The 16,483-nt window shown below is 67.1% G+C and overlaps 1 protein-coding gene across 1 annotated transcript; it reads right to left on the bottom strand.

The window, feature by feature from the left end:
- Positions 1-274: 274 nt before the first annotated feature.
- Positions 275-2,748, bottom strand: CDKN1C (cyclin dependent kinase inhibitor 1C). Its single transcript, XM_042905160.1, is given in 5 exon segments — positions 275-890; positions 892-987; positions 1,086-1,220; positions 2,172-2,436; positions 2,665-2,748. Coding segments are annotated over 4 exon segments (531 nt in total). The 5' UTR covers positions 2,427-2,436; positions 2,665-2,748; the 3' UTR covers positions 275-845.
- Positions 2,749-16,483: the final 13,735 nt, after the last annotated feature.

Genomic DNA, 16,483 nt, shown 5'->3' with positions numbered 1-16,483 from the left:
AGTGTCTCGGCGCACAGCCCCGCGCGCCCCGAGGGGCGGCGGGGGGCGGTGGGGGGGGGGTGTAGCAGAGCGAGGGCGGGGCCGCTCATCCCTAAGTTAGGGGCCTAGAGCAGGTGGTCCTTAGCCAGTCCTGCCAGGAGAAAGTCCCTCTCCCTTTGGAGTGGATGGCCTACAGCGTAGCCTGGCCGCCCCCTCTGTCCAGTGTCCTATCTCCCTAACTTGTGGGGGCGCCAGAGAAGAAAGCTGGGAGGCAGGGTACAAGGACACACGGAGCTGACCTGCAGCGTTTTTCGGCCTCTTTATTTGGAACCCGGCGGACGAGGGGCCGGGGCGGTGGTGCAGACGGCTGAGGAACCATGTTAACAGATTTGTCTTCCAGTTTAAAATAGTCATAATAATAAAAGAGACAGAGAAAGCGCGAAGAGAACTGCTAACTAGCTGGGCTTGTTCGGCAGCTACAGCTTGTGAGCGACCCCTCCCCCCCCAGAGTCCGCTATAAAAATAAATTTACATTTGTCGATAACCAGATGCGGGTGACGTGCCTTTGGCGGAACCAGTAACCGAGCTATCGCGCGGCAAAGCGGCCCGCGCCGCGGCATAAATAGAAAATATAAGTTAGTATAACTTTAAAAACTTTTTGTACAAATATACATGTTTTTTTCTTTTTTCCTTTTTTTTTTTCTTTTTTCATTTTTTTTTTTTTTTTGCACTGAGTTTCAGCAGAGATTAAACACTTTATATAAATGACTCTTAAAGCTTTACACCTTGGGACCAGTGTACTCCTCGTGCAGAATACATTTAGATATAAAAGACGTTATTAATACATTGCACAGTTTTTTTTTTTTTTAAATTTTAAACATAAAACCGAACGCTGCTCGGTGGCAGCTGCCGGCCGGTTGCTGCTACATGGACGGTCCCAGCCGAGGCCCAGCGCTCCTGTCCTGTCCGCTGCCCAGCGGGCTCCCTCGGGGCTCTTTGGGCGCGAGGCTGCGGGAGAGAGGCTCGGTGAGCGACAGCGCACAGGGTGACCGCCACGACCCCGCGGGGCCAGCCCTCCCCGCCCCGCGCGCCCCTGCCGCGCCCACCTCATCGCAGTCGCTTGCGCGGGGTCTGCTCCGCCGAGCCCACGGCCGGAGCGGCGCCAGGGGCGGCGCATCCCGCGGGGACCTCGTTCGACGCCTTGGCCTCGGGCGCGGGTCTCTTGCGCTTGGCGAAGAAGTCTGCGGGCGGCAGGCGCGCGCGCAGCCGGTCAGGGCGGGGTCGGCCGGGGAACCCGAGCGGGGGCCGGGACGGGGAGCGGGCGGGCGGCCGGCCGGCCAGGGTGGGGGCGCCGTCCCCGCCCGCGCCGAGGTCCGCGGCGGGTCAGCTTTGTTTACGTCGCCGCGCAATGTGCTGTGTAAGCATTTCTCCTTGTCCCGCGGCCAAGCCCCCCGGGGCCGCCGCCGCGCTTAACCCCCTCCGCGCCGCGATCGCCGCGCCCGCCGCGCCCGGGGAGGGGCTCCGGCGGCCGGAGCGGGGACGGCGCGCCCGGGGGCGGGGGGCGGGGGGAGGCCAGGCGCGCGCTCTCCCTTCCCTCCCGCGCCCGCCGCTCGCGAGCACAACAGCGGGGCGGGCCGGGGTGCGGGCGCAGCCGCGCCCTGCGCGCCGCTGGCCCTTTAATGCCACGGGAGGAGGCGGGGACCGAGTGAGGCCCCCGAGGCCGGGGGAGCCCGGCCGGCCGGACAAAGCAGGGCCGGGCCGGGCCGGGGCGGGGCCGCGCGGGACTCACCGGAGATGAGAGGCCCCGGCAGCTTCTTGATCGCGGCGCCTCCCGCGGCAGCGGTGGTGGCAACAGCCGCGGCGGCGGCGGCGGCGGCGGCATTGGTGGCGGCGGCGGCGGCGGCGCCAGTGGCAGCGGCAGTGCCCGGCGCGGGGCGCCCCGAAATCCCTGAGTGCAGCGGCTCGGCTAGGGGCTCCTGGCTGCGCGGCGGCGGGACCGCCTCCTGCTCATCGCTTTCCTGCGGCGCCGCGGCCGGGGCCGGGGCGGGAGCCACCGCCGGGCCGCCGGACGGCGGCGCCGGCGCCTCCCCGAGGCCGTCGAGGGGCTCATCGGCCGGCGGCGCGGGGGGCGGGCTGTCGCCTGCGCCCTCCGGGCGGGGCCGGGGCGCCAGGAGCAGGCGGCAGCGCCCCACCTGCACCGTCTCGCGGTAGAAGGCGGGCACGGAGTCGCTGTCCACCTCGGTCCACTGCAGGCGCCCGGGGCCCCGCAGCGGCACGTCCTGCTGGAAGTTGTAGTCCCAGCGGCGCTGGTCCTCGGCGCTCAGCTCGGCCAGGCGGATCTGCAGCTCGCGGCTCAGCTCCTCGTGGTCCACCGGCCCGAAGAGGCTGCGGCAGGCGCTAGTGCGCGCGAACAGGGGGAAGGTGCGGCGGGCGACCAGGCGCTCCATTGCCAATGTGCTGCAGAGACACACGTCGAGCCTGGCCCGGGGCTGCGCGGGCCGGGGCCGCGGGAGAGGAGAGGAGAGGAAGAGGAGGAGGAGGAGGAGGAGGAGGAGGAGGAGGAGGAGGAGGAGGAGGAGGAGGAGGAGAGGAGAGGAGGGCGGAGGCCGGGCGCAAGTGAGACCCCGCGCAGTCGGAGTCTGCATTTGCAAAGGGACGCGGCGGGAGGGCGGGCGCGGCGGCTACCTGGCGGTCGGGCCTCGGGCTGCTCCTGCGTGTCGCTTGCGGTGTCGTCCGGCCGGCGGCCGCGCCCCCTCAGTGCCTGTCCTCGCCCGCTCGGCTCGCTCGGGCCTGGCTGGCACCCACCGAGCGCAGAGCACTTGGCCTGTGGAACGCCCAGCCCTCGCGCGCCCCTTTATACGCGAGGGTCCCAACCCCCCCCGCGCGGGGGCCCCGCCGCGATTAGCATAATGTAGTATTTTCAGTTTCAACAACACGGCGGCGATTGGCCCGCGCCGCTCTGCCCCCGCCCCGCTGGCGGGCCCGGCCCCCGCGTGCCGCCCATTGGCCGCGTGCACACACCCACCCGAGGGCGGGGCGGGGCGCGCGGGCCGATTGGCGGGGCGCGGGCCGCGCGCGGCGGCGGGCGGGGGGCGGTGAGAGGGGCGGGGCCCGAGTTAAAGGGCGCTGCGGGCGGTAACGTGACACCGCGGCGCCCCGCCCCCTCGCCCCATCCCCCCCCCCCCCCCCCAGCACCACCGCCACCCCCACTCCCGCCCCCCTCCGGCTCCTTTGTCTGCCGGCGGGGGCTGCGAGGCGGCGGCGGCGGCGGCGGCGGCGGCGCGGGCGCCCCCTCGGCCGGCGCGCCCTCCTCGGCGCGGCGGGGCCCGGCGTCCGGCCAGTTCCGACTCGCCCCCCGGGGGCGCCGGCCCAGCCGCCCGCGCTCACCATTGGGCCTCCAGCGCCGGCTGACGGGGCTTGAACCCGCCGAGGGCGTCTCGTCCCTAGCGAGGCGGGGTCTTCGGCTGCCCCCGCGCGGCCTGCTGTGCCCGGGGCTGCGTCCCTGGCAGGGTTCCGCGCACCTGGCGCCCTAACACACCTGCTGGCCCTAGGGCCCTCGGAGCGAGAGGGCAGGCAGCTCCACTCTTTCCCCCGAAGGGGCACCTTGAGAGCCGGCCCTTTAGCCCCTGCCCAGCCCTGCTCAGTGGGTGGGAGACCGGAGCCCCTCCGAGGCTATGCCCACCATGTCATGGACCAGGTGCCCAGCACCTCTCAGGCTTTGGCCAGGCCACCCTGGGCTTGGGCCACACAAGGTCCCGCTGGAGGCCGTTGCTCTGGCTGGGGTCCTGAACGGGGCGCCCGAGCCTCCTCCACTGGGGTGGGCCTGGCCCTGCCTCCCCAGGGCCCTTGACTGTGTACATTGGTTCTCTGGACCAGCTTGATCCCCCCCATCACACAGGGAACCCCCAGGTGGGAGGTGGGGCCAACGGTGGGCAGCAGGTGCCCAGGCAGCCCTGCTCTAGCTGGAGTACCTGTCCCACTGTCCCGGAAGGCTAGCACCCCTCACTGTGCCCAGTAAATATTGTTGGCTGCGGAGAAACGACAGCCCTAAGAGTGACTGGGCAGGCGAGCCAGAGGGCCCCTCCTAGAGGCGTCGGGGAGGAGGCCTGCCAGGGCCCAAACCCCTTCTCCCCGACCCGCCGTGCCTTGGTAGGGCCCCAGGTTCTCCCAGGTGGCTCTCATCCCAGCTGGGCCAGGCCATGGGAGACCATTACTTTCTGCTGCTTTCCCTTTGGTGCAGCCTGTTTGGGGGCTGGGAGCCCAGGAAATGCCTCCAGACCAGTCCACGAGATAAGAGCAGCCCTGGGCTGGGGGTGGGGAGGGTCAGGCACCTGCAGGAGGAGAGGCCTGAGCTGTCAGCCCCTGTCCCCGGTGAGCCCGGAAGCCCAGCGAGAGAATTAAGGCTGACCCAACCGCGACCAGACTCCCCCCCTGCCCCCGCCCCGCCGCCACAGGGTCAGGTGGGCTCCAGGACACCCCAGGGATGGGACGCTCCTGGGCCCCGGGTCGCAGGGAGGCCAAGTTTGAAGTGAGGGCATGAGACGAACAGGAGAGGGCATCGGCGCGGGGTGAGGGACAGGGCGAGGTGCCGGACCCTCGATAGACGGACCAAAGGCGGTGACTCACGATTGGTTTTTATTCTGTTCTGTATACTGTATCCCCAAATTCCCACAGGCGTAGATGCTACAATTTTTTATCTTCAGGAAAATAAAAAAAAAGCTGCTGAAGTTTTCTGAAGCTCTGTGGACCGCTTATACGGGGTCATCACCTGGCCTGGGGCTAAAAGGAGGCAGGGCCTTGCCCAGCCCTGGTGCCCTGGTCACACTGGCTTCCCCAGTGCCACGGCGGGTAGTGACCACAAAATGTGGAACCAGGTGGATTCCTCTTGGATTTCCCAAGAGGTCCAGATGCCCTGGCTCCAGCTGTCCTGGAGGGCAGGCTGGGAAGTAGCCCACCCAACCCCCGGATTCAGCCTCCAGGTGGTCTCCCTTCCTCCAGGAAGGAAGGCATCCTGCGCCCAGCCCCGCTCTGGACACTCAGGGGGCCTGAGCTCTCCTCCCTAGCGGGAACTGCCAGGTGCTATGAATAGCTGTCTGCCCTCAGCCCCCTAAGGGCAGGGGACCTAGTAGGTGCTTAGTAAATGAGCAGGAGTAAATGACCCTGTCCTCCCCACGCACTGTCCTGGGCTGGGGTGGGCTTAGAGGGCCGTTCCCACTGCCTTCGGTGCCAGCTGAGTTCAGACAGTTGGGTCCCAGCACCCCACCCCCCTGTCTCCGTGACAAGACTGACAGCATGTGACATCGAGTCCTGCCTCCGAGCACTGGGAGTGGCAGTCCCACACAACTCACATCACGCGGTGCGGCAACAGTGGCCACCCTTCGCTCGCGCCAAGGGCCGTCCTGATGGCTTTATGCATCCCCTTGGTGGGGCCTTACCTGTTGTGGGAGTGGAACTCTAGCGGGAGCACCATGGGGCGGGAGCGGAGTCGGGCTGCCCCTCCTCCAGCTGCCGGCCTTTCTCTTTGCTTTCCCTCTGGGCTTCCCGTCCTTCCTTGTATTCTCCAAAGGCCGTGGGGACATCTCCCCTCTTGGCTTTGTTAGGGCAGGGAGGTGACCTCCTCTGAGTATGTGACTCTGAATTTGGTCAAGGATGATACCCATTGGCTCACTGACCTGCCAGTCCCAAGAGCGGGGCTGGGGCCCTTCCCCCGAGCCAGGGACAGACCTGGGGGAGGACAGCTGGGGGCCTGGGAGTCTGAGAGAAGGCCCAGTCCTCCACCCCGAGGGGCCCCCAAGCTTGCAAACATCTGCCTGAGTACAATAACCAAGCTCTACTTTTGTAATTAAAAGTGTATCCGAAGGAGAAAAGAAAACAAAAGGAACAATGTTTGTACTCTGGGTGGCTGCAGATAACAGAACCAGACGGGGGGATGCTGGCCCCTGGGGAACAGCAAGGACAGGCTCCCGGGACGCTCCAGCACCCCTAAATCCTGCACACGTGGCAGTGGGGGAGCCCATGTGCAGGGTGAGGGGGTGGTAAGCACCGGGCCCCCCGCTGGCATCTCCAGTGTGCATTTCTGTCCTTCTTACCCGGTCCAGCCCTGTTCGCTTCTTCCTCCTCCAAACGAACAGAGCAAGGACCACGTCCCCAGCCCCTCTGCAGCTGGGGGGGGGGGGGGGTGGGGTGGGGCACGCCACCAGTTTGGGCCACAGACAGGAGCAGAAATGGCTTACACTGCCTCCAGGCCGAGGCCCGTCCAGACCAACCTAGCTCTTCTGCCCTCTGCCACCCGCCCCCACCACCGCTCTGCCAGCCAGATTGGGGGGCAGAGGAGGGGGGACTGCAGCCCTGAATGACACAGGGAGCAGAGCCACCACCCCCACAGCACCCTCTGTACACCGACCTGACCGAGATAGGAGTGAAAAATAAAGGTTTATCGTGTTTTAAGCTGGTAAGAGCTGGCGGGGGGGGGGGGGGGGGGGGGGGGCGGGGGGTGTCTGTTAGAGCAGCCAGCCCTCCCCAGCTGGACTCACCTGTGTGGCACTGGCCTGTTTGAGGTGTCATTTTTCTGGAAGAGGAGACAGGCCCGGGCAGATTGAAGGACTTACTTGGTCCCGCTCTAGTGGTTACGGCAGCTAACCCACTAACCCAAGACCTCATGGGGCTATTTCTCCCCACGGCGCCCTCCCTGGTCGGCCCAGGGAGTGGGCCCCTTTTGCAGCTGAGGAAACTGAGGCTCGGAGGGAGCCACTCTTGTGCGCGGGTGGCAGAGCTGGGCGGGCCTGGGAGCCCCGTCTTTGGCCACATGCTGCCGCCTGCTGGCTGACTCCCCGCCCGCGTCCCCGAGCTCCCTCCTCCTGGGGAGCCACACGGACCTGTTTCTGGAAGCCCATGAGGGCCCGCCCCCAGTGTGCTCCCCAGGCCCCTGCGAGGGGTGTGTGTGTGAGAAGAAAACTTCTCCCGGACAGACGGCGGCGTGAGGGGTGCAGAGGGATGTTACAAATGATGACAGCACCAGATTCCAGGAGCCTGCCCTGCACCCAGGCTCGGCCCCTGGCCTCCTTTAATCCTTCCAAGAACCTGGACAGGGAGGCATTTTGATGCCTGTTTTTGCAAGGGAGGAACCAGACGCCCAGAGAGGTTAAGCAACCTACTCAGAGCTCTGTGGCCACAGATGCGTGCCTTTCTCCAGCCAGGAGCCCCTCCCGGGACTTCTATGAGGGGCTGGCGAGCACAAAAGCAGGAGAGGAGAGAAAGCAAGAACCCCCTGACTGCCCCCCGCCCCCCGCCCCAGCCTAGAGCCGGAGCTGGGCATCTGGGCTGGGGGAGGCGGGCTGTGGCCCCGTCCTGGGGTGACTGAGCCTCCCCCGTGTGCCTCCCACCAGGGAGGTGAGCCAGCTCTTGCCTGGCTCAGACGGGGCCCACCAGGGCAAAGCCCCACGGCCCCGTCCGGCCCCGCCCCCCTGCCCACAGCCCCGGGAAGGGCCAGACCTTTGGCCCCAAGCCACTTCACCCAGCAGTGGCCCTGAACCGGCCTGGCCAGACCCCTCGGGGAGGACGCTGCCCCTCGCAGCCTCACCTTCTCCTCCACAAGATGAGGCCTGGAGGCCCCGAGGAGTATGGAGAGTTACAGACTAACTAGCCAGCCTCCAGCGACAGGCAGCCAGCCCAGCTCGGAGCTGGGGCTGGCGGGGAGGGGGGTTTCCTAGCACACTTGGCCCGGGGCCCAGCGCCGGCACAGCCAGAACCTTCCTCCCCGCACCGACTTCCCGCGCTCTGCCGGCCCCGCCCCCAGCCCCCCCAGGACGGGCTGTTCTCGGGGCGGCTGCCAGGCACGTCCTCCACAGGTGCCGGCCTCCCTCCGGTGACGCGTCCACATGCCGCACAACGCGAATCCAAAGCTCGGATTACAGGGGCTGCCTTGTGCTCCGGCCCCGGGCTGGGCCGGGGGTCCTCGCTCCCCGGGAATTAGCAGGAGGGGCTGGGCGGGCCGTGGGGGGAGGTGCGGAGGAAGCCGGGAGCAGCCCTGGACGTGAGGGCTCCCTTGCCCCATCCCCACGGCCGGCCAGGCGGGCCAGGCACTGCTTCCTCTCCGAGTGCCGAGCAGAAGGCCACCCCAGCCCAGCTGGCCCACTACTGCTCAGGCCTCCGCACTGACCATCCCGGGAGGCCCGGGAACACTGCTTATCCTAGCCCCCCATAGACCTCTGCGGGGCTGGGGAGGGCTCCCAGGGTCGGGGGCGGGCAAGGAGGAGGGTCTGCGGCTGGCCCTGAGCCCCACCAGGCCTCCCTCCTGGAAAGAGCAGGAAAAACGAATCTGGGTGAGCAGATGCCCCGTCCTGGGTCTCGTTCTGCCGAGCCCCCGGCTTTCTGTCCGGTCTTCTTGAGCTAGAGGGGACCCCTCGGAGTCGGAATCTTCTGTCCACAGGGTACACCAGGGCCGCCAGCTCCCACCCTGCTTCCAGCACGCCCACGCGGCGCTCAGAGAAGCCCGAAAGCCGCGGAGGAGACGTGAGGGCCCCAGCCCTGCCCCGGCCCCGCAGAGGAGCGGGCCCACCCGGGCCCCGGGGGCCACAGAGCACGTACTGGGCGGTGTGCACTGGGCCGGGCAGCGTGTAAGCTCCCTGCGCCCGTGACACCCTGAGCGGGCTCCCAGAGCAAGTCGGGCCCCCCAAGGCCAGGGGAGGGGGAGGCCCTCAGCATCTCATCCGTGCAGTCCTTTACTACATTTCCTACATTTACTACCCCCCGGCACCCAGCTGGGTCTCAAAGGTGAGCGGTGGGAGGTCAGGACAGAGGCCGGGAGCCCCGCAGGCCGCACGGAGTAGGGGCTCAGCAGAATGGGTGCCTGTCCCCTCCCTCCCTCGAGGGCCCGGACACGGTTTGGAAAGCTGCTGAGGTGCCAGAGGTGACAGCTCCCGAGACCCCGGGCTGCGGGCCGCAGGCCCTGCGGCCCAAAGCTGGGCGCTTGCTGCCCCCTGGTGTCCGCAGATGGCATTGCAGGCAGGAGCCCGCCCCCCGGGCCCGCCCACCTGCCCGCGCACTGGCCACTGGGAAGGAGAGCCCAGGTGGACCCCAGCGCAGCCCTGGGGTTGGGGTGGGGGGGGTGGGGGGGGGTGGGGGGGCCGTATTCATCCCTCACCTGGTGGGGAATCTGGGCAAGGGCCTGGCTCCCTGGGCCCACAAGTCTCCTCGAGTCCAAATGGGGGGATCGGCCTAACGTGGCCCGCCAGGGCCGTGCAGGGGGGAAGCCTCGTTTTCAAAAAGTACCCCATCACCCCTAGATGTTTGGGCGGGATGGGGGGGGGGGGCTGTCACTCACACATCACTGGGAAATAACACATGGCCTTCGCCTTTCTCCCTACACATGGGTAGGGGGGCAGGGAGCCAGGGGGCCAAGGAGCAGGGAGAGGAAGGGGAGGGTCAGCCAGGCTAAAGACACAACGTTGAGAGCTGGCCATTCCCTCTGGTGCCCCTCAGCCCCCTCTCCGTCCTCTCCACCCTCAGCTCCTCCTCTTCCTGTCCCCCCCATCTCCTCCGCCCCCATCGCCCCTTCACCCTCTGCCTCCTCTCCCTCCACTAGTGCTGCTGATCGAAGCCCCGGGCAGTGCAGGGCTCTGTGGCCGGCCCGGGCCCCCACCGGTTACGCCTGTCCCTGCCTCGGGGCCTGCCGGCTGCCTGTGGACGCTGTCACGAGTCCGTCCACCTCTCACAACACCCACCAAACCAGTAACCCTAAGTGCACCTCTGCGCTGGGAGCTGGGGCCCTGCCAGGGGAGTGGCATCCAAGAAAGCAGGCCTGCAGAGCGAGCGCCCCACAATGTCTGCTGGCCCCCCAGAGATGAGCCTGCGGCTAAAGGGGACCCTGGGGGCTGCCAGGGAAGGCCTGGGCCTACCTCCAAGCTGCCCCCGCCAAGCCCTGAGCGTCCTCCACTACAGGTGCGGTCCATGCCAGGATGGCGAGACGTGGGGTACAGCGGGAACCCCCAGCAGACACCCCCTAGGTTTGGGATGAGGAGGGGGATCCTGGCAAGGGTGGGGGTCCCAGGCGGGGACGGGGCCAATCCCAGGCCCTCGCCCGTCACGGCTGGTACCGAGAGTGAGCCCAGAACAAACCAGACTTCCGGAGAGGGCTTCAGGGGCCGGGTGTGCAGGGCCTGGAGTCCAGCCCAGGAGCCGGCGACCTCGAGAAGGCACCGAGGAGCCTTGGAGGCTTCCAGCTTAGGGTCCAGGGTCCTGAGGTTTAATGGAGGATGCAGGTGCCTCGAGCAGAGGCTGGGAGGGGGGCCGAGGAATGGCTGAAGTCAGGCGGCTGGGAAACGATGGTGTCCCAGGCCAGGGCAGGGGCTGGGGACCCCGGAGGGATGAGGCCAGAGGGCGCTGGGACCCTGGGATATGGGGGGCATGATGAAGGGGGCAGCAGGCCTTTGCTGGGCAGATGGGGGGCGTGGCCACAGTCCACGGCATACCCCCCCCCCCCCCCCGGTTCCTGTTGGTGGCCACATGGCGGCTCTTCCCTGTCTGGCCACTCTAGTGCCGGCAGCATGCACGTGGCACAGGGGTTGGGGCAGGGGACAAGGTAGGGGGCACTGCCTGGCTAAGCCACAAAGCTTTGGGCTTTGGAGTCAGGCACGGCAACTGCCTCTTACTGGAGCTGTGTGACCACGGACAAGTCGCTTAACCTCTCTGTGCCTCTGCTTTCCCCCCTGCAAGGCTCCTGAAGAGTCTCGGGGGCCGTGTCCACACGTGCCTGGCGCGGTGGCCAGCACCCTCCCCGTGGCCACTGTCTCCGCACACCTAGAGGGGTGGCCGAGCACAGCGCAACACCAGCGGCCCCCTCCAGCTGCCACTGTCACGTAAGCTGGACATTTGCTCTGAGTGCAGGGCCGTGGGCTGGTGGGGAGACCCAGACCCCGACGCCCCCATCATGTGCCGTTCCCTAATAAGCCGTAGGGCACGGTGGAACACAGTGTTCACACGCTGGGCAGCTTGGACAGTGCCACCAAGCCCTCCAGAGCCCTGGGGGTCCGTGGGGCACAGGTCCCCGCGACTCTGCCCAGCGCTCAGCGATGTCCTCGGCCAGCCCCGGCTGGACGCTGGTCGGTACGCAGCTGCCGTTGGCACACCCTCTCTGTGCCGGGCAGCCCCGTGCGTTATCTCACCGAATCCGCCCAGACCATTTCACAGATGGGGAAACTCTCTCAAGAGGACGAGCCCCTTGTCAAGAGCTGGTAAGTCCCGGAGATGCCAGCCTGCTGGGGCTGACTGCAGGCCCCCCCGGGCTCCATCCATCCTGAGCGCACTGGCTGCTGGGTCCTACAGATGGGGCCTCCCTGCTGAGCCCCTCCCCCCAGATTCTGACCTGGGGCAAACAGTGGAGCGAGTGGCTGCCTTGGGTTGGACATCAGCCACGGTAGCCTGGAAGCCCACTGTTGGCCGTGGGTCCTTGAACAGGCCCTCCTCCCCGAACGTCCAGTCGGGATCCAGACCAGGAGTGTTTCCCTGGGGCCTGGTGGGGGGGGCGGGGGGCCTCCCCTCCAGGGGCTTCCAGGCTGGTGGGTGGAGCCAGAAATAGGTGAATAAACCAGGGCGGGGTCCACGGCCTGATGAAACCCGCTCCAGGGAGGATTCTCAGGGTGAGTCCCGTGGGGGGAAGGGGCTGAGACGCTGGGGTCTCGCTCATCTGCAGTTTATCAAATGTGTGCAATGCCCAGCTGTCACTGGAGCTGAGCAGGGGACCAGGGGCCCGGGGGGTGGGAGGCGCCAGGGCCCCTAGAGTCCGGCCCAGCCAGGTTCCAGGGCTCCCAGAGCACGGAAGACAGGCTACTGTGTGTGGCCGTCCCCAGCACAGACCAAATACCCAGGCTCCCTAAGCGCCATCCAGGCAGGCGGAAGTGACCGCGGGACAGCCGGGGGGGGGGGGCTCTCTAGGGTAGGAGGCTGTGTGGGTTTGTGACTTCTCTTCTGGCTCCCTGGAGGTCCTTCCTGCTTCTTCCTGGATGGCTTCTCCATGAAGTTTCCAGCGGGCAGAGGTTCTGGAAGACACTGGATGGTCAGAACGTGGCATCGTTCCCTCCAGCCGGGGGACGAGGCAGCAGGACAGAGGAGGCCGTGCCGGGGGGACCTAAGAGGCGGGCACACTCCAGGCCCCTCGGGCATGTGCCTGTTGGGGGGGGCGGGGGGCGAAGCACCGGGAGCACACGAACAGGAGCGTGTTCCTGCCACGTATTCTGCCTCAGTTTCCCCACCGCAGCCTGGTGAGCAGGTGTGGGGCCCCAGCCCCAGCTGCTCTGAGTCCTGCTCTCCTGGACGGCTCAGAGGCCTGCCTCTCCCTGATTCCAGGCTGCCCTTCTGCCCTCTCACACCCCCTCGGAGGCCCTTGCCAGGCCAGACCACAGCTCCTGGCCACTTCCGCTCCGGCCTCCCCTGGTTGGACACCCCTCCTTCGAAGCTGTTTTTTTCCTGAGCACGGAGGTCAGGGCAAGGCGTCCCTCTGGGGGGCTGGAGGTAGGGCGCCCGTGACCTCGCGTTCCCATCTCCATGCTGCTACCCCTACCCCAGCGCCTTCCCTGCTTCCTCTGGGCCAACTTCCAGCATGAGTCTGTCTGGCCTGCAGGGACCCATAAAGGGAGAGTGGCCAGCCATCCTGGTTTGTCTAGAACTCTCCGGGTTTTTCCCTGGAAAGCCCCATGTCCCAGAAGCGCCTCAGTCCCGGGCAAGCTGGGGCAGCGCGTGCCTCACGCCAAGCCTGAGTTTCCCCAGACAGGGTCCCCTGTTCCTCCTCTGCTCTGGCGGGAGGAAGGGGACATAACCTTCCCAGACTGTATCCCACCCGTCACGGGGGGATCCCAGGTCTCCAGTCTGCGAGCCTCCTGCCATGGGCACCTCCAGCATCCTCCACTGGCTGTCATGAGGGACCCCCGCCGCAGCATGAGGGACCCTGCGTCCCAGCACACAGCCAGGGGCAGAGCAGGGCTCAGTGCATGCAGGGTGTGAGCTCGCCCATCCAGGCCTCTGCCCCCGAGCAAGCTACTCCCTCCTTCCCCCTGACTCTGCGGTCCCTGCATCACTAGAGGCCCGTGGAGAAGCCCCCGGTAGCTGGCAGAACCTCCCCTCTAACCCAAGGCTCAGTCCCCTGAACCCACCCGCAGGGTGAGTCAAAACTGACCTGGCACTCAGCTCAAGAGACCCCGCTTTGGACACGAGCCAGCCCCTCCCAGACCCCAACCCCAGGAGCCTACTCAGACTCCAGCTCTAGAACATTCCTTGGCACCTGCCAGCCCAGCCCCTCCTATGGCATCTGCAGAGGGACTCGGCCCCCAGAGACCCTTAACCAGGTGGCCTCTGGGATGGAGCTGACAAGCCGCGGCCGGGCCCCCGATGCCCACAGCCGGCCGGGGTGCCCCTTGTAAGGCTATGACTCCAAGAACAAGTCACCAAGTGGGAGTCGGCATCTGACACCCTCTCCCAGCTGGGAGGGGCCCCCCGAGCCCCCAGCACGGACGCCGCTGTGGGGGTCTGGGCGCCCTGCTGGTCGAGGCCCAAAGCTGCCCCTGGGTGGATAGCTCCCCCCACCCCGCCCCCTGGGCTTGGTCCTAAACTGGCCAAAACCCTGTGGGCATCCCCGAAGAGGTAACGTTTGAGGTGGGCCCTCGGGAAATAGAGTAAGAAACACTCAACCCACGAAGGGGCTCATCCGCCGAGAAGGAAGCCCCCCGTCAAAGCCCCGGCTCGGGCCACAGCCCCAGACCACACTCTCCTGCACCCGCACACTGACCCACGTCTCCGCCCACCCGAGCGCAGAGTTCCAGCACGTTCTCCCTTGAGAAACCCTCTCGGCTCCCGGGGCTCTCACTGCGGGGGCTCCCCCGGCCATGCCCAGTCCATCAGGACCGCCCCCTGGGGGTGAGCAGCTCCCCACCCCCCCACCCCAAGTCCGCGGCCCCCTCACCCTGTGCCTCCCCCGCCCAGCAGCCCTCTGGAGCTCCCCAAGGACCCCCCCCCCTACCGAGAGCTGGCCTCACCCCTGCTCTCCAGAATCTACTCTTGCCCCACACACGCTGACATGGGCTCTCAGTAAACACCCCAAGCCTGGCTCACCCCTCTGCCTCTGTTCAGTGTGGCTGGCCCTGCCCGCTCCTGGCCCATCTTCGCTCATCCTTAAGACTCCTTGGAGGCATCACCTCCTCCGAGAAGCCCTCCTCCCTAACCCCAGCCCTGATTCCTCCAGTGGGCCTGGATCAGCCTCACCCTGCGGCCTGTTTCTGGGAGAGGCAGGTGGGTGGCTGGGGTGGCCCTGGGGCCGGAGTGTGTCCCGGGGGGAAGTGCAGAGTGTTTGTTGAGTGGCTAAGCGAGGGGGGTTGGCTGCTCTGGAGAAGGACGACCGGGGCCGGGGATTCCAGGGTTACGGGTGCTCCTCTCTCCTCGCCCAGCCCAGAGGGCAGTTTTCCCACACTCCGGGACCAGGAAGCGCCCCGCCCACACTGAGCCAGCTCACGACAGATCCTCGGGCAGCCCCCATCCCTTCGGCCCCGACCAGTTCCCAGCCTCCAAACGTCCTGCTAGAAGCAGGAGGAAGGGAGGGGTGAGTAACCAGCCCCTTCCTGCCCACCCCGCGTGCTGCTCGGTCCCCTCAGCCTCCCCGACCTGCCCTGGGGCAGAGTGGGGAGTCCCACCCCACCCTCTCCTGCCTCTTTACCCACAATTCCTGCCTAGAGAATCCAGAAGGAGCCAGATGATGTCCCAACCTCCTGGCCAGGTCTCTGGGGAGCAGCCACAGGCCCTGGGGTTTGGGGGGGGGGGGGAGGTGAACCTCCTGGGGACAGTCCCATCCCCCACCCCCACCCCCACAGAGCACAGAACCACCTGAACTCCAGTCCTCCTCCCAGGGCTGTTGAGTCTAAGACACCGTGTCCCCCTCCTTCCCAGGCCAGCCTTTCTGTGCAGAAAAGCCCTGCTGGTGCACCTGCCCCAGCTCGGGGCTCTCAGCACAACTCCTGAGCCTGACAGAGAACAGGGGACACTGTCCTCAGATACAAACACGCCCCCCTCCCCCGTTTGCGCTGTCTGGACTGAGCTCTTCCTCAAACCCAGGCCACTGTGTGTGTATGTGGGGGGGTGAGCCGCTCCCCCCGCTGCCCCGGGGCCCACTAGCCTCTGCCCTGAAAGGCCCTGACCGCAGGCCGCGGGCTCCCCGGCTCTGCCCCGAACAGCCGGACTTTGGACCCCGCCTCCCAGCCCTCGCCGGGCACCGCGGGAGGACCTGGCCCAGGAGCCTGGTGCCCGGGGGCTTCCCGCTCTGCTCAGCTACAGTTAACACAGGCAGAGGGGACTTCACATCTGGGCCTATGGTCTGGCTCTGGGGGACAAGCAGCAGAGTCCTGGCCCGGTGCCTCACCTGGGGTACTGTGTCTGACCCCGAGGCCGAGTCTGTGTGCTCCCGTGGATTCCAGCAGGGAATCCTGGGGACCGTAAGCCCCCCTGCAAGCCCCACAGACAGACGGCTTGGAGCCAGGCGTACCTGCATCCGGGTCTCTGGCGGCCCGGCCAAGGGGGTACAGTTGCCGCAGGTGCGAAATGAGGACCAGCGTCCCCTGGTCTGCAGGGGAGGTGGGGAGAGGGCCCAGGAGCCGTTTCCAGAAATGCTCCTGTCCCCCCCCCGCCCCCCGTCCCGGCCCTCCTCTGGGTCTCTGTGCAGACCCCAGAGAGGGGGCAGGCCAGACAATGAGCCCTGCGTTCCTTTCCCTCCCTCCACCCCTCTCCCCTCCTCTCCTTTCCAGCCCCTGGCTCCCATCCCTCTGCCCACCCCATGCCCCGACTGCTCTAAAAGTCAGAGTTCCTGCCGCCCCACCTGAGTGGGAGCAGGGGCTGTGTGGGAAGTGGCGGGGCGGGGGGCAGGCTGCTACGCCCCTGGGCCTGTAAGTGGAGGTGAGGCTGGGGCTCCCCAGGGAGGGTGGGTGCCCCAGGTCACCCCAGGAAGGCCAGAGTCCCAGGTTACCCCAAGAAAGCTGGTGCCGGGTCACCCCAGGAAGGCCAGGGCCTCAGGTCACCGGGAGACCTCAGGTGCCCGAGCCCAGCACTGGAAGGGCCAGGCCGGAGCTTCCCCGGGAGGGCTCACCCCGCTGGAGCGGTGCCCTAGGGCCGGGCAGGCACCGGAGGTCACTGTGGAGAGGATGCCCCTGACCAGGACCCCTTACGGTGTGGAGCCTGTGAGCGGCCGGCTGACAGCCCCTGACCCGCGGCTCTCAGCCTCTAGCCTCCACCCCCCAGCCTCCCCGAAGCGGGAGGGGGAGGGCGCCAGAAGGGCCAGCCCCGGGTTTCCTCCTGCTGTTGCCCAGCCCCGCTCCCACCCCTGGACCCCAGACTCTGAAGGCCACCCTCGGGGCTCAGCTGACAGTCGGGTGTTAGTTTGGTGACACTTTGTAGAGGCCTCCCTGGCCCCACAAAGTCTAGTTTCTGCCAGTGGGGGGCTAGAGGGCACACGAGGCCTTGCTCTGTGCCCCGC

Source organism: Panthera leo, chromosome D1 (genome assembly GCF_018350215.1).
Source record: "Panthera leo isolate Ple1 chromosome D1, P.leo_Ple1_pat1.1, whole genome shotgun sequence".
NCBI classification, from domain to species: Eukaryota; Metazoa; Chordata; class Mammalia; order Carnivora; family Felidae; genus Panthera; species Panthera leo.
Note: the sequence above shows the minus strand (reverse complement) of the source record. Positions and strands in the feature narration are given on the sequence as shown.